Source organism: Natrix helvetica (genome assembly GCF_964273705.1).
Source record: "Natrix helvetica genome assembly, chromosome: 7".
Lineage (NCBI taxonomy): Eukaryota > Metazoa > Chordata > Lepidosauria > Squamata > Natricidae > Natrix > Natrix helvetica.
This window is the reverse complement of record NC_138558.1, coordinates 63,929,676-63,954,138: the sequence shown is the minus strand read 5'-3', so window position 1 is coordinate 63,954,138 and position 24,463 is coordinate 63,929,676. Positions and strand designations below refer to the sequence as shown.

The 24,463-nt window shown below is 45.5% G+C and overlaps 1 protein-coding gene across 8 annotated transcripts in view; it reads right to left on the bottom strand.

Annotated features, from left to right (window-relative positions):
• Positions 1 to 24,463, bottom strand: part of CLOCK (clock circadian regulator) — a 70,149-nt gene that overhangs the window by 32,311 nt on the left and 13,375 nt on the right. For 6 of the 8 annotated variants that reach the window (XM_081959452.1, XM_081959448.1, XM_081959454.1 and 3 more), the window contains exons 2-5: positions 14,065 to 14,291; positions 12,710 to 12,801; positions 11,382 to 11,441; positions 2,941 to 3,089 (exon numbers count right to left, since the gene is read on the bottom strand). In XM_081959452.1, coding sequence (XP_081815578.1) covers positions 2,941 to 3,089; positions 11,382 to 11,441; positions 12,710 to 12,756 — 256 coding nt within the window. In that variant the 5' untranslated portion in view covers positions 12,757 to 12,801; positions 14,065 to 14,291. Of the gene's footprint in view, positions 1 to 1,323; positions 1,530 to 2,940; positions 3,090 to 11,381; positions 11,442 to 12,709; positions 12,802 to 13,151; positions 13,281 to 14,064; positions 14,292 to 24,463 lie in introns of those variants that run through there. The other 2 variants (XM_081959451.1, XM_081959455.1) reach the window with 2 other exon arrangements.

The following is a 24,463-nucleotide window of genomic DNA, read 5'->3' as shown; positions in this document are numbered from 1 at the left end:
TACAGGCTCGGGCTATTTGCTTATATTTTGCCTTAGCTATGTCCCCCTCTTTCCACTTTTTATACTTAACTTTTTTGTCTTTCAATTTGTCAGAGAGTTCTTTATGCAGCCATGCTGGTTTCTTTTGGGAGCTGTTATTTTTCTTCTTCATTGGTATTATGCTAGACTGGGCTTTTGTAATCTCATTTTTCAAAATTTCCCAAGCTTCTTGAGTTGTTTTCCCCTTGAGGATTCTCATCCATGGAATTCTTCCCAAGATCTCTCTATGTTTATTGAAATTATTTATTGAATATTTATTGTTTATTCCTCATATTCTGTGCATTGGTATATAGACATTTGAATCCATTTTGATTGACCCTGTGTTTACTGTCTACATAACCTGTGTTATGCCTGACTGCCCCTATTTGCTTGCCACCTGTATGATTCATGCACATGGTATGGCACTCACTATTAAATGCTTGATTTTGCTTGACAGCAAGAGTGATAATCGTACCCGCACAAACATCTGTTACATGCGCTGATAACCCTGTGAATTTTAGATTGCTGCGGACAGAAATGTTCTGTATCAATTAATTCTCTGTCCCCGCTGTTCAGTTTAAATGTTTATCCAGAAAATCTGTGAATTTAATGCCAAGTAACTCAGTCCCTTTCTTGGATGGGTGCAAACCATCTCTTTTGTACAGCTTTTCATTGGACCAGCTGCAGACATCATGACTAATAAAACCAAAGCCTTCCCTTTTACACCACTCCTTTAGCCGCACATTAAACTCTGCTACACACTGGCCCTTCCCTTTTTGTTCCTTATATACTGGTAAAACCTCTGAAAAGATAAGTCTACAACCTACACTACTAAGCTCATACCCCAAGCTCTGGAAATCATTCTTCACAGAAAGTATACATCTTTTTGGGACATTTGTGCCAAGATGTATAATAGCATCAACATCACAGTGCTTACTTGCATTCTTGACTGTCTTAAGAATATGCCTCTTGTCTCCGCTGGCAGTAGCATCTGGCAGACACCTGACCTCTTTTTAAACCTCCATATCCTTTTCTAAATTTATATCCCTTACGATTGTATCACCAACCAGAAGGTGACTTCTCTTTTTACTTACCTTGACTTCTTGTGTGACTGATGTGTGATACCTGATTCCCCATTTCGCCTTTCCAAAGAAAGTTCTCCATGATCCCCTGCTTATTTGAGTCATCATTATCACAACTACCTTGACCTGTCTCTTTAGTATCCCCATTAAGGTCAGCAAGGGCACTATATCTGTTATGCTGGGTCACAACAAAAGCTTTGTGTTTATGGTTCACAGCTCTCACCCTGCCAAATCCCACGGTTGTCCAGACTTCTCTTCTCCTGCAGGATCTTTGCGGTAGAGGGGGCTGATAGCGTGGCATCTCCATAGTGTGGAATGGTCAAATTGGGCACCTAATTTCTGCTTGGAGAGCACAGATTAGAGATTCTAGATAGGTAATCTGTAGACTAGTAATTTGTAGACTAGTAATTTGTTTACAAAGGGGACAGTATCCAAATTTGAAAAGAGTACTGCAAAAGACAGGTGCAAAACAGCTATTACATTGAACTAAGCCGGTCATTTTGAAATAAAATAAAATCACAATCTCAAGCGCACTAATCCACAATGTATTATTACTATTTTGGTTTATGGACATATGATTCTACCTACTCCTCTTTGTCTCTCTGCTTCCCCCCTTCCAGCCAGAAGCTCCAATCACCAGCCTCAGGAAAGTTCAAATAAAAATGGAATTAAAGGGCCCCTATCTTTGTCTCTCTGACTCCCCCCTTGTAGAAAACAGCTCCAATCACCAGCCTCAGGGAAGTTCAAATGAAATGGAGTTAAAGGGCCCCTACCTTTGTTTCTCTGACTCCCCCCTTGTAGAAACAGCTCCAATCACCAACCTCAGGAAAGTTCAAATGAAATGGAGTTAAAGGGCCCCTACCTTTGTCTCTCTGACTCACCCCTTATATGTGCATATAAGGCTTTTTTGTGGTCAAGTTTATATTAACTCTAATAAATAAGATGTGTTACTTTTAGAAATAAGTCCCTGTAAATAGCAATAGCACTTAAGACTTATATATCGTATCATAGTGCTTTACTGCCCTGAGTGATTAACAGACCATATTGCTCCCAAAAATCTGGGTCTTCATTTTACTGACCTTGGAAAGAGGGAAGGCTGAGTCAACCTTGAGCTGGTCAGGATTGAACTAGGCAGAGTTAGCCTGCAATACTACCTTCTAACCACTGCACCACCAGGGCTCAAGATAAAGAAAACTTGAATTTATTACCAAACATTTCTTGTCTGCTACCAGTTACCTTCAAAAACATGACTACTTTCACAGAAATTTTGTGTTCTTTTCTAGACTTGTATAATCCCTTGAAAAGAGATGGTTTGTAAGGTGTGGAGACCCCATAAAGCACATCTCTTTCAGTTATTAAAAGGCTGTATCTGCATGTATATACAGTTTCAACTAGGAAAAAAATGAATATGTACACATCTATGTGCAGCCAGAAACTATTTACAAAGCAGCTATGCAAGCTTGAAAAAAATGTGTGGGTGCTTTAACATTTTAAAGAGGAGTGTTTTTTATGTATTGTTACACCTTGTGAAGCATGTCTCTCAAAGGATTTGCTTAATCCTATTATTTTTCATCTTTGAAATGTTACATTTTGCTGTGGTGGTTGCTGCTTATGGTCTGTCTATTTAAAGTAATAGTTCCAGTGATCTCTCAATAATTCATCTGTCAAGGTCCCTAAATATTATATACTGGGATGGGGAAGAATTAAGCATGTATTTATATATTTTGTACCATTATTTCAGAGGATTTTTCCTTGGAGCTGTACAAAGGACAATAGAATGTTAATATATTTATAAATTTCAAAACATTCACAATTTCCATGTAACATGTAAAAAAATTACCTTTGTGCTTCCTTAAAAAGTCAATACTTTTTTGCAATACAGTGGATTTATCCATCTTTCGAGCATTGCCTGGAAGCATGGATCCCAGCTCTTTGATGAGTATATTAAATTGATCTCTGCGTTTCTTTTCAGACTTGTTTCTTGATACTCTATTTAAAAAATATATAAGTACCATAAGAGAGAACAGCATTATACAAATTCTTGATGAGTAATTGCACTGGATCCTGATGAAGACATATTATAGCCACACTGAAGTCATAAAATTCAACTCTAAAAGAAGAATCCAAGGTCTTGCAAAGGCTAGAGGAATGCTGGATATAGTGAAGCGGAGCCACATTGGCCAAATAGATGTCCCACAATAAATCCCACAGAAAGGTTTGTGGGTAAAGAAAGTAAGCAATCCTATCACTAACAGGACCTAAAACTGAGTATTTTAGGCAGTCATGAATCTGAAGCGTCCTTAGTTTCTTTACCTATCTGCTCATTTTCTGAAGTAGATAACCACCAACTGACTCAGTTCCTTTCTTACTTGGTAAGAAAGAGTAAAGTATAAATTTCCACCAGACAATCCTACATCCCTGTTTCAGAAGCTATCATAAAGCCTTCCATCACCAAAAAGATCTTCCTACTGATTTCATGAAAATATACATGCAAACTGGTAAATAGAAGTATGACTAAGTCTAGATTCAGTAAACCCATTCACATTCAGCAAGGCGTGGCAAACTGTCTTTCCAAGTAATATTTATGACTACAGACCCTATCTATCTTGGAAAGCTGCCATGTAAATATTTTCCAAATGAGGTGCTGTGCAAGGAAAGGCTGGGCACAGAGTCTCTAAGATTCAAGGACAGATCTTCACACTCCTGAAATGAATCTAACGACCGAAAAAAATTGTTTCCTAAAAAAGCCCACTCCCCTTTTGCTCCTCTTTTATTTCCTATGGGAGGGGCCAATCACCTTCCCCTGTGACTTTACTCCCAAGTCTACCCTGATTTTTGAGTTCTTCTTTTCTTCTGGCAGCTCTGTGCATGCGCACACTGGGAACAGGCACTAGCTGTTCCTCTGCCTCACTGCTGTCTAGCTTCCGTAGGCACCTGATCACTGCCAGGTGGCCTCTGCCTCCAATGCAGAGCCCTCGTCCGAGCCTTCCCCAGCTTCCAGGACTGGTCCATGCTGCCCCCCAACCTTCTCACAGTCCAACTCTGCTGCCAGCTGTGCTGGCTGCTGGCGGGATACAACATCTTCCTCCACTGATGCTGTGACAAACTTGGTTGGGGATTCCTCTCCTTTGTCAAAGACGTGATCAGGACTACTATTCAGTCGTAAGAATTTTCAGTGGGAATCCCAGATCTTCGCTGAACAGAGAATTCTCCTTCTACCAGCAAATAGAAGCCAACTGGACAAGTTCCAGTTGTTGTTGAGGGTAACAAATTGACCATTGGCTTACCTGAAGGGTCCTTTTCTGTACACCGCGGGAGAGTCCAAGCAATGGTTAATTCAGTCTGCTTGCCCTTAGGACTGAGGAACTATTTTTCCTTAAGCCACACCTCCTCCTGGTGTGCTCAATCCCCCAGAATTCTTAGAAGGAGTCAGTTCGTGCGGACGGAGCGAAGCGTCCAAGATGATGTACTGTTGACACGAGGAACCCGAATCCCGGCCTTGAGAGCCAGGGTGGGTTGGACTCTCCCGCGGTGTACAGAAAAGGACCCTTCAGGTAAGCCAATGGTCATTTTCCTGTACACCGCTTGGAGAGTCCAAGCAATGGGACATACCAAAGTTATTGTCCAACTGGGTGGGCAGAAGAAGGCTCCCGGGATTCGGTCTCTGACACAACCGCCTGGAGCACACGCCTGCCGAAGGACGCCTTCGCCGAGGCGAAAATGTCCAGTTTATAGTGTCGCACAAATGGAGAAGGAGAGGACCATGTAGCGGCCCTGCAGATGTCCAGGATCGAGGCCTGGGTGGCCCAGGCCGCTGAAGTAGCAGCACTTCGTGTGGAGTGTGCAGTGATGCCGCGCGGAACGGCCTTGGATTGACTTTCATAGGCAGTCGCAATACAAGCGCGAAGCCACCTGCCAATTGTGGAGGAAGTGACCTTCTTCCCTAGGGAACCGGGCTGGAAGGAGAGGAAAAGAGCCTCTGACTTCCTGAATTCCGCAGTACGAGCGATGTAGACCTTCAGGGCCCTCCTGACATCAAGATTGTGCCAGGATCGCTCTCTGGGATGCGACGGATGAGGACAAAAATTTGGCAACACAATGTCTTGCGCTCTATGGAACCATGAGTTTACTTTGGGGGTAAAGGTCGGGTCCAGCCTCAAAATGACCCTGTCAGGGTGGATGACGCACAGATCCTGGCGAACAGAGAGAGCCGCCAGCTCCGAAATCCGGCGAGCTGACGTGATGGCAATCAAGAAGGCCGTCTTCAGCGTCAGGAATCGAAGAGAAGTAGTGCGTAAAGGCTCGAATGGAGGGCCAGAGAGGGCCCGCAGGACCACGGACAGCTGCCAAGTAGGGTAGCGATGAACGGTGGGAGGGCGAAGGTTAGAGGCACCCTTGAGGAAAAGATGCACCTTCGGGATCTTGCTGAGAGGCAAAAGGTGGTCGCCCGACCAGACAGTAGACAAAGCCGCCACTTGGCGTCGAAGGGTGTTCGGGGCCAGGCCCTTGTTGAGTCCCGCTTGAAGGAAGTCAAGCACTCTGGGAACCGGCGCGGTCGTCGGCTCGATGAGCAGCTCCTCACACCACTTGGCGAAGGCGGCCCAGGACGCATCATAAATCCTGGTGGTTGAAGGGCGTCTCGCCGCCTGAATGGTGTTCACTACCTCCTCTGACAGGCCTTGGCCTTTCAGTTGGTCCCCCTCAAGTGCCAGACGGCCAACTGGAGCCACTGGGGCTCTGGATGAACCACGGCCCCCTGGCTGAGGGAGATCTGGTCCGGAGGGATACGCCACGGAGGAGACACCGACAGGTGGACAAGGTCGGCAAACCACGACCTGCGGGGCCAATGCGGGGCCACGAGAAGGACCTCTGCTCCCTCTGCGATGACTTGGAGATGAATAGAGGAAGGAGAGGCAGGGGAGGGAAGGCATACAGTAGCTCGCGGGGCCACTTGCAACGCAGAGCGTCTGTCCCCTCCGCCCCCGGGGTGAAGAACCGGGAGTAGAAGCGGTCGAGCTGCTTGTTGTCCCTGGACGCAAACAGGTCTACGGCCGGAGTCCCGAATCTGTCGGACATCTGGTGGAACAGGCGAGGGTCCAGTTTCCACTCCGCAGGATCTATGGTCGTCCTGCTCAGCTAGTCGGCCTGTGTGTTGTCCACTCCGGAGATATGGTCGGAGCGAAGGGATTCCAGATGGCGCTCCGCCCAGCGTCCCAGGGACTCCGCCTCTCTCATCAGTGCTCTGGATCTGGTGCCGCCCTGGCGGTTGATGTGGGCCTTGGTGGCCACATTGTCCGTCATCAGAAGCACATGTTGACGATGGATGGACCGGCTGAAATGGCGCAGGGCCAGGCGAGCAGCTCTCAGTTCCAGCAGGTTGATGCTGTAGCTGGTTTCCACTTGGGACCACTTGCCCTGAACAACCAGGGGCCCCATGTGGGCTCCCCAGCCGGAGAGGCTGGCGTCTGTGGTGATGATCAACCTCTCGGGCTCCTTGAACAGGTGGCCCTTGAGGATGGCCGGAGACACCCACCAGCGGAGAGACCTCCTCACGTCCGGGGGAACTCGAATCGGCCTGGTAGAGTTGCTCCTGGATGCCCTCTGGTGCGGCAGCAGCAGCCACTGAAGAGACCTGGAATGCAGGCGGGCCCACGGCACGATGGAAATGCAGGAGATCATTTTTCCCAGCAGCTGCGACAGAAGGACCACTGGAGCCTGCCTCAAGCTCAACACCTTGTGGGTCATGGACCTTAGACCGGTCAACCTGTCTCGGGAAAGGAAAACCCTGCACAAGTTGGTATCTATCACCGCCCCCAGGTGTACAAGTCTGTTGGTTGGAATGAGATGGCTCTTCTCTATGTTTAGAGTGAAGCCGTGGTTTCTGAGGGATCTCATAGTGGTTTGGAGATCTCGAAGGGCCTGCTGCCTGGACGACGACTGGATCAGGATGTCGTCCAGGTAGCACTGGAGCCTTATGGGCCTGCGTCTTAGCTGAGCCGCCACTACCGCCAGCACTTTGGTAAACGTCCGAGGAGCGGACGAGAGGCCGAATGGAAGAGCTTTGTACTGGAAGTGGCGACCCGCATAATAGAAGCGCAGGAACTTCCTGTGCTGAGGACGGATGGGGATGTGAAGGTATGCCTCTTTGAGATCTATAGATGTGAGAAGATCTCCCTGTCGAATCCCCGCCAGAATGGTCTGCAGAGACTGCATCTTGAACCTCCGGTAGGCGATATGTCTGTTGAGGTTCTTGAGGTCCAAGATGGCTCTCCACCCCCCCGAGTTCTTTGGCACCAGGAAGAGGATGGAGTAAAACCCCCTCCCCTCTTCGCCTTGGGGAACTGGTTCCACGGCCCTGATGTCTAGGAGATGACGGACTTCCTGGTCCATACGCTGCCTCTTTTGGGGGCAGGACGGGACAGGACACCGGATGAAGGTCCGAGGGGGAAGGGACAGGATTCCAGGGAGAGGCCTTCCCTGACTGTCTGCAGAACCCAAGCATCCTCGGTGTTCTGGACCCAATGGGAGGCGAACAGCTGGAGGCGACCCCCGATGGGCGCCAAGCCCTGGCAGTCACTTTGACTTACGGAACGGCCTGTTAGAGGCCCCACCGCGGTTATACTTGCGGAAGCCGAACTGCTGCCTGCCTCTGTCCCGAAAGGGCGCTCTGTCTTGGGACCTGTCGCCCTGCTGGCCGAAGGACCTATTAGAGGGAGAGAAGGAAGAGACAGAGGTGGAAGGCTCGGAGGCACGAAAGGACTGCCTCCTAGAGTAGGGAGCTGCCTTACGTTCCTGCTTTTTGTTTAGAGAAGGTAGGATCTTCCTCTTGTCCTTGGACTCAATAAGGAGAGGATCCAGGGATTCGCCAAACAATTTGGACCCCTTAAAGGGGGCGGAAGCCAGTTTCCATTTGTTTTTCTGGTCCGCTTGCCAATGTCGGAGCCAGATCAGTCGACGGGAAGTTATGTTAGAACCGAGGGCCCTGGAGGCAAATTTGGTGGCATTGAGGGACGCGTCAGCGGCATACTGGGAGGCCGCGATTATTTTTGACACGTCCTGGTGGAGACGGATGTCTCCCGCCGGGAGCTTGTTTAGGAGCTCGCGCAGCCAGATTACAGAGGCCCTATTAAAAAAGGAAGCGGAAGAAGAGGCCCTGATGGCCCAGGCAGCCGCCAGATGGGTCTTGTGGCACGCCTTTTCCGCCTTCTTGTCCTCCGCCTTAAGGCCTTCCAGGAGGTCGGCCGGTAGAGAGGAGTTGGAAGTGAGCGCAGCGATGGGCGGGTCGACAGTGGGAAGGGCCAGAAGGTCCTCCAACACTGGCTCCATAGTATAAAGCTTCCTATCTACCCCGCTGGGAGAGGATTGCGTGGCAGGCTGAGCCCACTGGCGCTGGATTAAGTCGAGGAACAGCCCCGGGACCGGAACCAGCTCTTGCTGGGGCGCTGGCACATCAAACATGACCGCATTGGGATTAGCCGGAGGGGCATCATCCGCCGGCGCGGTCGGCTTGGGCTTGATCCCCACCCTGGTGGCAGCCTTGACCTTGTGAAGGACCGATTTAAAAAGGCTGGGCTTGAAGAGACCCGCAAAGGCGGGCGCTTCGGGGGGAAGGTCCTCGTCGTCCGAGAGGCCTAGCACCTCCGGGTCAGGGTCCTCAATGGCAGAGGTCTCGCTGACCACCGAGGATTCCAGGGAAGGATGGCGAGCACGCTTGCTTGGGGGCGGAGCTGCCTGATCGGGTTTGGGGCCCCTAGGGGCCGCTGCGGTAGGGCTTTTAAATTTCATGGCCTCCGTGATGCCCTTGGCAATGGCGCGGGCCATTAGCTCCTGCATGCGGGGCGATAACTCCTCAGAGTCAGAATCGGGATCCAAGCCCTCTTCTAGGGGGGGTGAAGCCTCACCCTGCATATCGTCTATGCTAGCATCCCCAGGGGGAGGAACCTGTTCACAGGCCCAAGAAGGGGCCGGGGAGGCCGGCTCTGCAAATGACCTATTAGGGGATAGGTCCTGGGATTCCACCTCCTCGGCGAGGACCGACTGGAGATCTTCCCGGGATGGAGGGGCTCCTGAAAGGGACTGCACCCTGTCTGCCTGGCGTCTGGCCTTCTCGAATTGCTTGTCAAGGGCCCGCTGGCGCCTTTCAGCATCCTTGGCCTCAGCTACCGAAGGGGTTCTGGAACGCTGTTTCCCAGAGCTACCCCCACCACTCTTGCCCGCACCCCCACTCCCCGAAGAGGAGGAACCCTTGCTAGGGGCCTGCGAGAGGCTCGGCCTAGCGTCTTGGGAATCGGGAGGACTGGGCAGGTCCATAGTCAATGACCACACAAGATGGAGCAAGGCTATGATAAGGCAGAAGGATAGATATAGACTGGTTGCTGTAATGGGAAACAAAACGAATTGAATCGTTAAAATTGCCATATATACAATTAATCGAATCAATACAATGAAATCATCCCATGTTTAACACCAGTCGGAGGCCCAGGGGTAGGATTGGGGCCTGCACCGAGGTGCAAGGCTCCGCAGGAGAAGCAGGGAGGAGAGTGACTATAGAAAAAATCTTTAGGCCTGCGCTTACTTAAGGCCTCCTCCCTGAGCCGGTATGATGACCGTTGGAATGGCACAGGAACCAGCGCCGCTCACAAAAATAGACAAAGGGCGAAGGTGGCGATCCTAGCCCGAGAAACCCTTGCTAGGTCCTGCCACCTCCAGCGGCCTCCTGACAACGAGGCTGATGCAAAATGGCGGCCATGGCTGGGCGCGCTATTTTCGCGCCTAAAAATGGCCGCCGCAACAGCGTGGGGCTAAGGGAGAGCGAGGGGCGAACGCGCCTCGCAATGGCGACGATCGCCCACTCTTCCCTGCGGCAGAGGTCCTCTAGCAGGCCGGGGAGCGAAAAAACTTCGACTAAAATAACAAACGAGGGGCCTGGGGACTTAGGAACCTCGCCGCTGCAGCCGCGCCGTTTTAAACGACAAGCGGCAGGCCTCCGAAGCCGTCCCAAGAGGATCGGCTGAGGGGCACCCCCCACCACCTTCCAGCTTACCTCCTGGCCTTCAAGTGCAGATTCTACTGAAGAAAGTCGCAGAATTGAAGAGAGAAACGTCACACGAGGTTGGGGAATATTAGAGAAAAAACTTTAAACGCAATTAGAGAGTCCAAGCCAAAAAAAGGATCAATTTAGCTCAGAGCTCTAACTAAATACGTCCAAACGGGCTGACTGAGGAAGAATTCTGGGGGATTGAGCACACCAGGAGGAGGTGTGGCTTAAGGAAAAATAGTTCCTCAGTCCTAAGGGCAAGCAGACTGAATTAACCATTGCTTGGACTCTCCAAGCGGTGTACAGGAAAAGAGGGGATGATATCTCTGAACAGCCTACTTCTCCACAGCCTACAAATTAGTGCTCTAACTACATTTTCCCCTCTCCATCCATCTTTCCATGTATGTTGTATTTTTTAAATTTATAAGTAGGGTCTGGTGATCTTATGCAAGCTGCTCCGAGCTTTTCAGACTGAAAGACAGAGTATAAAATAATTATAGCAATAGCACTTACTTATATACCACTTCGTGGTGGTATATTCTTTACAGCCTTCTCTAAGTTGTTTACAGAGTCAGCATGTTGCCCCCAACAATCTGGGTTCTCATTTTACCCACCTCGGAAGGATTGAAGGCTGAGACAACCTTGAGCCACTGAGATTTGAACTGCCGAACTGCAGCTAGAAGTCAGCTGAAGTAGCCTTCAGCATTGCATCCTAACCACTGAGCCACCTCGGTTCTTATGTGAAAACGTTAGCAATGTAATTTTTTAATGGAGCTGAAATATTTGCTTTAGACACACTAATTGCCTTGATATATCCACTTTAATTTTAAAAAGAACCAGTTTCTTTCTAAATAGTTGCACAAATGGAAATACAAGAATTGTAAAAAATGTAGAAGTCTGGAATCTTCTTGAGAATAAAATGAAAAAAAATGTGATTTCCTCAGCATTTTTCTTACAGTAATTTTTCAAAAAAATAAATAAACTACTACTCATTGTTTCTGGTAAGACAGATAGTGCCATTTCCACATTGACAACAATGGGAGGGGAAGAAGAAAAGATAGTATTTCCAGTCAATCCCTCGTTTACTTTCCACATCTCCAGGCAATCTTCGACAATCTTCCCCACCTTGCTGGAGACTGCTTCAAAAGGCTGTCTTTGTTTAATACAGAATGCAATTACAATGCATAAATACACCTCCTGATCACAAATGAAGAGGTTTCATGCTACTCTTTCACAGAACAAACCTCTTTGCTTTATCCTTGTCATCTTCTTCCACGAGACCATCGAAAATGCTGCCATCATCTCTACAAAAAAAAAAAAAAAAGCAGGTTCTAGAAAACAATAACCTTGCAGACTGGGGCTAATCATGAAAACATAGCTAGAAGCAGATATACCATATTTTTTGGAGTATAAGACACACCTTTCTTCCTCAAAAAAAAGGCTGAAAATCTGGTACGTCTAATACATCGAATACAGCATTTTTTGCCTCCCCAAGCCCCACCTCCTTCAGAAAAATGGCCGTGTATACCCTTATGGAGGCTTTCAGAGAGCTCCTGGGGGCTGGGGAGGAATGAGCAAACAATGGGCCATTCCCCCCTCCAGCCGCACTCTATAAGCCTCCATAAGGCTATGGATGCAGGGTTTTTGACAAAAAACGGGCCCGTTTTCACGGAAAACAGGCCGTTTTTTTGCTCGTTTTTGGCCTCCACTCCACCCCTGCAGGAGCACTCTGCAAGTCCCCCCAAGGCTATTCATGCCTTTGTTTTTTTTAAAAAATGGGCCTGTTTTCGCGAAAAACGCACCATTTTGGGGAGGTTTGCTGAGGGGAAAAACGTTTTTTTCCCCCTTCCAGAAAGCTCTTTAGTTAGGGTGATTGATGAGAATTACATTGATCAAGTGCTGTGCCAGCAGAAACATGTCTTAGGTGCTGCAGATTGTCAGGGATTTCCTTCTCCAGCACATGGATAAATACACCTGGAAACATCTACGTACTACTCTCTCTCTCTCCCTCTCTCTCCCTCTCTCCCTCTACCTACCTACCTATACCCTCTTCTCTCTCTCCCTATCTATCTACTGTATTTCTCTCTCTTTCTCTCTCTCTCTCTATCACTTTATCTACCTCCCTACCTACCTACCTACTGTATTTCTCTCTCTTTCTCTCCCTCTTTATCCCTCTATCTACCTACCTACTTTTGTTAAAAATTTGCCTCCTCAAAACCTTGGTGCGTCTTATACTCCAGTGCATCTTATACCCCGAAAAATACGGTAATTCAGAACCAGTTATGTACAGTATTTATTAATTAATTAAATTTGTTTGCGCCCCCCCCCCCCGCATTTCACTTCAAATGATGCAGCTATTTGAACAATTCAAAAAGAAATACACCCACCACATTCTTACCAAGCTTTTTTTTAGTTCACACTCATGTATCAATCATATCTTGGGATAACGTGAAAACTTAATACTGATTTGTAACAAATAGAAGATAATTTTTTCACCTGTCTTTCTTTGAAATTCTCAATTAATACATAGGTAACATTAAGAGTATAAACTTAAAATTAAAAAATAACTTACCTGTCTGCAATGGAGCTCATTTTATGGGTACTTATGGTAAGGAACATAACATATCATACTTTAGTCTTGTGGTAGACATTTGTAATTCTGATCTTCAGGTAAATGGAAATAAAAGGAAATAGAATTTGCAATTATTCCTTCTGTTTTATAAAGGATTCCAACAACCCATGTAATTAAGTTCCAAACACTCAAGAGCCTTTTAGCTTCGGTATCTTCAATATAGCTCCCTTTCTCACCAAATAATGCCACAGCATGTGCCACCATAAAAACCAAAAAGAAATCAATTTCTTACAACATATCAAAGTTAGCTATTTTAAAAAGTTTCAAAAATCCCATTTATGATGCTCCGCATACCTGAACTAGATTCCTGAACCCAGTCTCTAGTCTTATTTATAGATACATATCATAATTATGGTTTAAATTTAAACTTGCAATATTTTACCGTGTGTTCCTTTCTGGATGATAAATGGCGATATTCTACAAAGACTGATTACAGAAGGGCCAATTTTTGAGAGAAAGGTGTCTTCAGAATATATTGCCCATAGAGGTTCTTTTAAATTCTAGCATATTACTATTTAAAACAAAACAGAAAAAAGTTAATGTTTTAAACTAAAGGAGCAACATCCACTATTAATCATAATGATAATAATAGTAACAAAATACTTTAATAACATAAGAAATACTAGCTGGATTAGACCAATCGACTATTTCATCCAGTATTTTGTGCCTGTAGTTACCAATCAGATGCAAAAGCACCACTTATATTCTCCCAGCAACTGGTGTTCCCTTTTAATCTTAATATCACTTTAAAAATACAAAAAAATATCAAAGTTGACAGCCATAACTAAACCTTGTGAAGGGGAACTGCACAGCTTAACTGTGGAGTCTGTGTAGAAATGTTTTCCTTTGCCTCTAAATTCCATAATTTAATTCCATATTCTAAAATGGAGATAAATTATCTACTTTTTCCACACCCGTCCCATTTATTCTCCTTCTACATATAAAAGTCTCAACTATTTCTCTGCCACAGAGAAATTATAGCAATCTCATGACCATTTTAATGTATCTTGTTTCTTAAACTTATAGCAAGAAAGGCCTACTTAACAAAATGAAATTTCTTTAGAAGGTTTATTTTGAAGTAGCTATTTAAGTTTCTATATATCGGTTCACTAGCTATACAATTTTTAAAATATGTTGCTCGGGTAGATGATGTAGTTTATCTAATTTAAATAGAATGCATTTTTGGACCTTTTCGATTTCTTTGCATTACTGAGCACCACCGATTATGATATCTTACTGACTGATTATGACAATTGGGACTCAGGGGTACCATTTTACAGCGGTTCCATTCTTACCTGAATCAGCAGTTGCAGTCAATAAATATGGAGGAACAGAACTTGAATCCTTGGTTGCTTCTGTGTGGGATGCCACAGGGATCTCTCCAATTTAACATCTATCTGAAGTTGCTGTCATCTTGAAGTGAAGTGACTTTAGTATGCTGATGATATCCATACACCATCATTCCGAACTGAGCCAGACATGCTGTAGAAAGCCTGAACAGGTATCCTGAAGCTGTCAGATTCTGGATGGGATGAAACAAACTAAAATCAACCCCATTGCAACATTGGCTCTAATTGATTGATTGTGGGCATTCCATATGGGTATGTATTTTTTATTGTGTTATGACACTGCTATTTGATTTTCTCCACTTAATTGTGCACTTCTGAAAGGAGTGTACTATAAATATTTTCAGTTAAAATAAATAAGGTTTTGATCTTGATCTTCTTATGCAATTAAGGCTATTCAGCAAAGCTACAATCTCAAACACTTGCAAACATTTGAACTGATTTACTGATTTTCAATTATATCACTTGTTCATCTATAGTTATATATAACATTTAACTGCACAATACAGTATATGTACACAGACATACACATACACACACACACACACACACACACACACACACACACACACTATTTGCACTATTTTTGGCTTCCAAAAAAGCAGATGCTAACTACAAATAAGTTTCACTTTGCTTCATCTAGTGATTGCCCAAATTTGTTCAGTTCTGATATTGTAGATCTAATCAACCCCCACAATTTAGAAAAAAACAATAATTCCAGAGTGGCTATAAAGTTTATGCAAGTAGTTCAGTTTGGAAAGCAATATTAAGTTACATGTGAATATAGTTGTTCTATTCATACTACTAATATTTTGAATTCTGACAGAAAATGACCGTTGGCTTACCTGAACGGTCATAAACTGGGCGCTGCGGGAGAGTCCAAGAATGGGTTAAATACTGTCTATCTGCCCTAGGACTGAGTAGATTTTTCTTTAACCACACCTCCTTTACCTCATTGAAGTCAGTTTAAAAATGTAGGTCTTATCCGCTGCAGGACACCCTACAGGATTCTTGACCGTGATAAGGAGTCTTGGACACCTAGTTAAACCCTGGGCGGGTTTGGACTCTGCCGCAGTGCCCCAGAGAACGACCATTCAGGTAAGCCAATGGTGATTCTCCTGTGTGCTGCTTGGAGAGTCCAAGCATGGGACATACCCAAGCTATTGTGTCCCAGGGAGGGAAGAACTCGTGTCCAGAAAGTCCGGAGCCGAGGCAACTTTCTGTACAACTCGTCTTCCAAAAGAGGCTGAGGCTGAGGCAAAGGTATCAATTTTGTAATTCCTGATGAACGCTGTGGGAGATGCCCACGTAGCCGTTCTGCAAATGTCAATAATGGAAGCTTGGGTCTCCCACGCTGCTGTAGTGACAGCACTCCTTGTAGAGTGTGCTGTCACTCGACCTGGCACGGTCCTGCCCTGATGTTCATAAGCCATTTTGATACAGGCCCGCAGCCAACATCCAATGGTTAAAGAGGAGACCTTTCGGCCCAGCGACCCTGGCTGAAATGATACAAAAAATGATTCGGAGCGCCTAAACTCCTTGGTCCTTTTAACATATATACGTACAGCTCGTCGAATGTCTAGCTTATGCCAAGAGCGCTCCTTAGGATGCTTAGGCTGATGGCAAAAGTTGGGGAGTATCACCTCCTGGGGCCTGTGGAAGTGAGTGTTCATTTTTGGTATGAAGGTAGGGTCGAGTTGCAGAATGATCCTATCGTTATGTATTATACACAGTTCCTCCCTGACTGAAAGAGCCGCAAGCTCTGATACCCTCCTAGCGGAAGTAATCGCCACTAGGAAGAGAGTTTTAAGAGTCAAATGACAAAGACTGGCAGTTCGAATGGGTTCGAAAGGTGCATTCGTCAGGGCTCGCAGAATATATGGCAAGTTCCAGGAAGGATATCTGTGTATAACCTGAGGGCGGATGTTGGATGCGCCCTTCAGGAAACTCTTGACCTGAGGGTGTTAACTCAGGGACTGAGAAGTGTCTCTCGCAAGGATGGTGGACAAGGCTGCAACTGGCGATGTAGAGTGTTGGGAGCCAGCCCCCTGAAGGACCCATCCTAAAGGAAGTCCAGAAGTTTGAGGTATGGATGCAGAGACGTCTTCAATACCACACTCCTTGCACCAAGCCAAAAAGGCAACCCAGGTCGCATCGTACATATACGCGTTGTGGATAATCTTCTGGACACTTGGATGGTTTTGATAATAGAATACAATACAATAGCAGAGTTGTAAGGGACCTTGGAGGTCTTCTAGTCCAACCCCCTGCCTATGCAGGAAACCCTATACTGTTGCAGACAAATGGCTATCCAACATCTTCTTAAAGACTTCCAGTGTTGGGGCATTCACAACTTCTGGAGGCAAGCTGTTCCACTGATTAATTGTTCTAACTGTCAGGAAATTTCTCCTCAGTTCTAAGTTGCTTCTCTCCTTGATTAGTTTCCACCCATTGCTTCTTGTCCTGCCCTCAGGTGCCTTGGAGAATAGTTTGACTCCCTCTTCTTTGTGGCAACCCCTGAGATATTGGAACACTGCTATCATGTCTCCCCTAGTACTTCTTTCTATTAAACTAGACATACCCAGTTCCTGCAACCGTTCTTCATATGTTTAGTCTCCAGTCCCCTAATCATCTTTGTTGCTCTTCTCTACACTCTTTCTAGAGTCTCCACACCTTTTCGACATCGTGGCAACCAAAACTGAATGCAGTATTCCAAGTGTGGCCTTACCAAGGCCTTATAAAGTGGTATTAACACTTCATATGATCTTGATTCTATCCCTCTGTTTATGCAGCCTAGAACTGTGTTGGCTTTTTTGGCAGCTGCTGCACACTGCTGGCTCATATTTCAATAGTTGTCCACTAGGACTCCAAGATCCCTCTCACAGTTACTACTGTTGAGCAAGGTACCACCTATACTGAACCTGTACATTTTGTTTTTGTTTTTGTAGAAGCTTACTCTTTTCACCATTGAATTTCATTTTATTAGATAGTGCCCAATGTTCAAGTTTGTCAAAATCCTTCTGTATCTTAAGCCTGTCTTCTGGAGTGTTGGCTATTCCTGCCAGCTTGGTGTCATCTGCAAATTGAATGAGTCCTCCATTTATTCCCTCATCCAAATCATTGATGAAGATGTTGAAGAGTACTAGGCCCAAAACAGAGCCTTGGGGTACTCCATTGCATACCTCCCTCCATGTAGATGCAGTTCCATTGAGGACTACATATTGAGTGCCGTTGGTCAGCCAGTTATGAATCCATCTGGTGGTGATGCTGTCTAACCCACATTCTTCTACTTTATCTAGTAGTAGGTTATGGTCTACCTTATCAAATGCCTCACTGAAGTCCAAGTAAACGATATCAACGGCATTCCTCTGGTCCACTAATTTTGTCACTTTGTCAAAGAATGCAATTAAGATTAGTCTGGCATGATCTGTTTTTGACAAACCCGTGTTGGCTTTTGGCTATTACTTTGTTTGCTTCTAGGTGTTCGCTAATTCGTTGCTTGATTATCTTTTCCAGAATCTTTCCTGGTACTGAGGTCAGGCTGATAGGTCTGTAGTTTCCTGGATCTGTTTTTTTTCCTTTTTTGAAGATGGGAACCACATCAGCTCTTTTCCAGTCCTCTGGTAGTTCCCCGGTGCTCCAGGATCTCTGAAAGATATAGTTCAGTGGTTCTGAGATCTCGTCTGCCAGTTCCTTCAGAACCCTGGGTGTAATCCATCCGGTCCTGGTGATTTGAATTCGTCTAGGGTAGACAGGTGCTCACTTACCATTTTCTTCCCTATTTCAATTTGTGTTCCTAATCTGATTTTTGTGGTGCTGTTTTTGATAGGTTGGACTGTTTTATCCCTTTGTGTAAAAACAGATGCAAAAGATGAGTTAAATGAGCTTTCTCCCTGTTGCTTGTAACCTTCTTGCCACTTTCTCCCAGCAATGGACCAATTATTTCCTTAACTTTTTTCTTGTTTTTAACATGTTGGGAGAAGCTTTTTTTGGTATTTTTTTACTTTTTTGGCAAGCCTTTCTTCATTGTGAGCCTTAGCTTTCCTTACTTCATCTTTACAGGCTCGGGCTATTTGCTTATATTCTGCCTTAGCTATGTCCCCCTCTTTCCACTTTTTATACTTAACTTTTTTGTCTTTCAATTTGTCAGAGAGTTCTTTATGCAGCCATGCTGGTTTATTTTGGGAGCTGTTATTTTTCTTCTTCATTGGTATTATGCTAGACTGGGCTTTTGTAATCTCATTTTTCAAAATTTCCCAAGCTTCTTGAGTTGTTTTCCCCTTGAGGATTCTCATCCATGGAATTTTTCCCAAGCTCTCTCTAAGTTTATTGAAATTAGCTCTCTTAAAGTCCAAGACTCTAGTTTCACTTTGTTCTACTACTTGTGTTTGCATAATGTTCAATTGGTGCATCTTATGGCAGGCTTTTTCCGCCCTTTTGTCCTCCTCCTTGAGACTGTCTAGAAGGTCTGCCGGCAGGGCCTAACTGGAAGTCAATGAGACCACCAGGGCATCCACCTCTGGCAACTTCAATATATCTTCCATCCTAGCTTCTGAGGAGTACAAATTCTTGTCTCCCCCACTGGGATTGGCCAATGTACCTGGCTGCACCCATTGGTGCTGGACAACATCCATGAACAAGTCGGGGACCGGAATCAGCTCCTGAGCTGGAGCATTCTCCTTAAGGAGGCCCTGCTTGGGGTCCTGGGAAGTAGAAGGTACAGCTTTATCTTTAGGATCGGTTAGACCTAATTCTGCGGAAGCCCTGGCCTTGTGCAAGATTGCCTTAAATAGAGACGGTTTGAAGTGGCCCATGAAGGCAGGCTTATCGGGGGGCATAGCCTCGTCCTCCGATAATTCAAACTCGTCTGCGGCCTCCTCTTCCCAGCCAGATGCCTCCGTCGTAGTAGAGGTACCTGGGGAATTGTGGGTGCAATCCCTGTTGTCAATGGAATGATGACCGGCCTTGGAAGGCCTGCCACCTCTGAATTCCTTTTGACGGATCCCTTCTGCAATGCCTTGGGAGATGGCAAGGGAGATGACCTCCCTCATCTCAGCTGACAGCGCCGGACCTGTGTCCTCTGCAGGTCTAGACCTGGAGGAGCCCAGGTGTCGCTTGCGCCTAGCAGGGGCTGAGGAATCTTCCTCAGGCAGGATACACTGAAAAGGCTCCAAATCCGCCCTTATAGAGGAACTAGGAGAATCTGGATACCCCAGGGAGGCCTCGGGAGACCCAATCTGAGATTCCCTGTGACTCAAGGATGGGGACCGATCCCCCTGGTGAGAGGGAGTTTCCCTCTCCTCAGACCTGGCAGGAGAGGAACATATTACAGCTGTTTGGTGCTCAAGTGATATGTCCTGGCCCTGGGGCCTATCACTCCTCCCTCCTAAGGTCTTATGGCCCTTGGCCGCCTGTGTCTTGGAGCTCTTGCTCCCTGAGGAAATATGGGATTTCTTTCCCTCAGTGCCCTTCCACCCTTTCCCTACTTGGGATGGAGGATCTGGCCTACTGCGCTTCGAAGAGGGCCCTGCCAGCTCCTCCATTTCCACCAAACCTTCATCTGCCATCTCCGCTGGTGCTGGGGTTTAGGTGAAGGTACTGAACTTCATTGGCTGAAGGTTGAAGCTGCAGTGATAGGAGGACACCCGGTGCTGGCCAGCTGGCTTCGCAGCGCCTGCAGATCTGCCTAAAGGCTGGAGGGTCGCTAGGTGACCAGAGCACTCCAATACCGCCCTTCCTGAAACAGGATAAACTTTTGGAGGGGGAGGGAAGCCCTGCGGAGCCCCGGACATAACCAGACGCTCCCCAGCGCCGATCTGTGGCTGAGGTAATGGGGCGTGATTAAGCAGGCTCTCTGAGGCTTCTCCGGCGAAAGAAACAGAAGCTTTAAAATGGCCACCGCGTCTCCGCACTGCAAAGAGCAGACCTTCTGTTGCTTACAGGCGCCTCAATTAGCCTCCCGAAAAAGTGCACGAAAAGGTGCTCCCAAGATGTCTGATGCGCTCATTGGGAGGAAGAAAATGCCATCACATTCACCAGGGCTCAATTCCAACTTTCTAAGGCCCCAGGCACTTTGGACGGGCGGAAAGCACGCAGGAAGCCTCCTGCCGCCCCCGCACTCACCGGCAGCCGCCAGATAAGTGGTTTCTGCCTTTCCAACCGCTCCGTGTGACCAGCAGCAGGTCGGATCCCTGACAGTTACCTCAGCAGTATTTTAAAGGCAAGTTGACTCTTCTTTTAATTGCCTACTCTGATCTACACTAAGCACAAATGCTACTGAAAATAAAGATCTGAAATCTACTGTGAAATGCTTGGAGAGTTCCAGTCTATCTAACAAAGGAGCTCCCCAAAACTAGTCCTGACGAGCGGACTGAGTTTTTAAACTGACCTCAATGAGGCAAAGGAGGCATGGTTAAAGAAAAATCTACTCAGTCCTAGGGCAGATAGACTGTATTTAACCCATGCTTGGACTCTCCAAGCAGCACACAGGAGAATCAAACTGCACATCATACTTTAGAGCTATGTTTAGCACTCACTATGAATACACGTCAAGCTTAGAATGATAAACTATTACTAGATAACCTGTGGGCTCATCATTTCGGAGACATTTCTTTACCTAAACAGAGAAGCAAAATGATCACAGATGGGCAAAAAAAGCAGTGAGATTAGGAGTGGCTTCCTGCTGACTTGCTCATTGACCTTCATTGTAGGAAATTGGCAGGGAGCGCTGTCAGTTATGTGAAATTATAATCACATGACCACCACTGACTATTAGTGTAGCATCATGGTTGTGCAGCAACACTAAAGCAATCACAATTTTTCCAAATTTCAATGCTATAGGAATCTTCCAGAATATTGGACACATTATATAAGTTAGCCCATCTGAGGTACAGTAATTCAAAAACCTGTTTCTCTACATGCATTGTTTCTCCCAATTGAACTTTTCAATCAAATGGACGCAAGAGTTTTAGTAATATATAGATTGCAGGCATACTTATCGGCTTGTGCTATTCCATAGTGTTTTTCTGCTACATAATAGCAAATGCCTCTTGACTCTCAACAGTTTAAAAAGAGGTTTTTCAAAAGCTTTAAGAATTGAGGAGAAACAGGTATTAGGGAAACACAAATCAAAAGCTAATTTGAATATCCTCCACTTTGGAGCATCTTTGGATACTGGCCTATGAACTTAAAATAATAACAAATACAATACAATAGGTATCACTGACTATGGCATGGGGATAATGCGTTAAAATTAGCAACTGATTAGTTTGGAAATATGTAAATGTGGAGGATAGTGAGAAACAAGGACCGTATTTTTTGGAGTATAAGACACACCTTTTTTCCTTTAAAAAGAGGTTGAAAATCTGGGTGCGTCTTATATATCGAATACAGCATTTTTTGCCTCCCGAAGCCCCGCCCCTTCACCAAAATGGCTGTGCATACCCTTATGGAGGCTTTCAGAGAGTTCCTGGGTGCTGGGGAGGGCAGAAATGAGCAGAAAACAGGCGGTTTTTTGTCATTGCCCCCCCCCCCCCCAGCAGCACTCAATAAGCCTCCATAAGGCTATGCATGCAATTTGTTTGACAAAAAATGGGTCCATTTTCACGAAAAACGGGCCATTTCTGCTCATTTGGGGGGGGGCACTCCTCCCAGGAGCACTCTGCAAGCCCCCCCCCCCCCCCAAGGCTATTCATGCCTTTCTTTTAAAAAAACGGGCCCGTTTTCCTGAAAAATGGGCTGTTTTGGGGAGGTTTGCAGAGTGCAAAAACCTTTTTTCCCCTTTTTGGAAAGAATTACATTGATCAAGTGCTGTGCCAGCAGAAATAAACTTAGGTGCTACAGATTGTCAGCGATTTCCTTCTCCAGCACATGGATAAATACACCTGGAAACATCTACCTACCTACCTACTCTCTCTCTCTCCCTACCTATCTACTGTATCTCTATCTCTCTCTTTTTCTCTCTCTATCCCTCTACCTACCAACCTACCTACTCTCTCTCTTCCTACCTACTGTATTTCTCTATATCTCTCTATTTATCTCTCTCTACCTACTGTATTTCTCTATTTCTCTCTCTATCCCTCTACCTACCAACCAACCTATTCTCTCTCTCTCTCTCTCTCTCTCTCTCTTCCTACCTACTATATTTCTCTATATCTCTCTATTTATCTCTACCTACTGTATTTCTCTCTATTTATCTCTCTATCCCTCTACCTACCAACCTACCTATTCTCTCTCTCTCCCTACCTATCTACTGTATTTCTCTCTCTTTCTTTCCTTCTATCTACCTACCTACTTTTTTTATTTGCCTCTTCAAAACCTTGGTGCGTCTTATACCCCCGTGTGTCTTATACTCCGAAAAATACGGTAAGATAGCTGTCGCAGAATACTACAGACATGCAACTTGGCAAACTTGGTTGATGCTTTTCTTAGGCGGTATTCTTATACCATGAGTACTCTTGTTTTACAACTACATAAAGTAAAATAAAACAGGAGATAGTCAAGTTGTAAATCAAATATTATACTACTAAGGTAAAGTAAAACATTCTGATTGTAACTATGAATAGGAGTAGAGTGCTGTATGGGACTCCTTAAAAAGGAAAACACATAATTGAATTGTGGTGACAGCTGTTATTACGCATACAAGTTACATTTTTCTTTCTGCCCAGAGGATACTTGAGGCAACTAATAATAAAACATGAACAGCTACAATCTGATATAAACAATTAAAATCATTACTAAATAATTCAAACTGAAAAGATCATGCCTATAAGCGAAGAAAGGGGAAGGACGGGTACAATTCCCAGTGGGAGGGCATTCTTTTACTTGCCTGGGGAGGCTTTTTACTTTCATCTGTCAGTTTGCTTAATTTTAAATAAGAAATTAATCTCCATTGTTTCTTGGTTTTTTTAATGCTGAGATGAACTTCCTGTTGCCTATGAATGACTCTTATTCATCACTGCCTACCTGCTTGTTTACTGGCTGTGTTTATTGTCTTTGCTCCTTAACAGTCGGAGACTGCAGAAGTTTTCAGCCTCTAATTCATTTTCTTCTTTGCTGATTCAATCCACTGATGTTACAAGCCCTAGCTTTATGCCCTCATTTGACTTTTTTCTCATCTCACCACGATATGACTTATGACTTTCAAAATAGTAAAAAGCATCCAGACTCTGCTCCCATCCTAACTATCATCCCTCTTTCTCACTCACCACCTCATAAGAGCCATCTCTTCTTGACAGAGTGGGAATACCTTAAACTACAGTATCATTTACTGGATAGGGTAAACTTGAAAGATAGCAGCTATTTAGACTATTATTTCAATTTTGAGAGAGTACAATTTTATAATGATTAGTGGTTTACCATTAAAAAGCAAGAGAAAAGAACACATATCAAAGAAAGACAGTATACTTCATCAGAAGACAGGACCAAAAACAAACAAACAAGAAAAGGCTCCCCCACAGATGCGTTCCAGTCGTTCCCAGTTCTAGGGGGCGGTGCTCATCTCCGTTTCTAAGCCGAAGAGCCAGTGCTGTCCGAAGATGTCTCCGTAGTCATGTAGCCAGCATGACTAAACGCCGAAGGCGCACGGAACGCTGTTACCTTCCCACCAAAGGTGGTCCCTATTTTTCTACTTGCCTTTTTTACATGCTTTCAAACTGCTAGATTGGCAGACGCTGGGACAAGTAACAGGCACTCACTCCGTTTTGCGGCGCTAGGGATTTGAACTACTGAACTGTCATCCTTCTGATCTACAAGCTCAGCATCTTAGCCACTGAGCCACCATGTCCCTGATCCTAACCTACTACAGGCTAATTCAGGTCACTGCCACAGTTCAGTCCTCACCGGTTCAAGATTGACTCAGTTTTCCATCCTTCTGAGGTTGGTAAAATGAGGACCCCGATTGTTGGGGATAGTATGCTGACTCTGTAAAACCACTTAGAGAGTGCTGCAAAGCACTATGAAGCAGCATATAAGTCAAAGTGCAAAGAGCACTTTGCACTCTTTCAAGCTTTTTCAAAGCTTGAAAAAAAAGGCAAGTCTTTTAACAATGTATGAAAAATCAGAAGGGTGAGAATGATACCCTTATCTGGGGATATCATATTACTGAAGTACATGAGGAACCCAATGGCCTAAGGAAGAGGCCATTATCACTTTCCTAGGACAGCCTAGGAAAGGGATGGATTTGCACTCTCCATGTGCCATCTTCCCCATAGTTTTTCATGGCAGAAACCACAAATCTAGAAATAGGTTTTCTCACAGGAAGCGCTCTTTTACATTTTGTTCAATATCTGTCTGTCTGTCTGTAGGTCTGTCTGTTGGGGGCAATATGCTAACTCTGTAAAACTGCTTA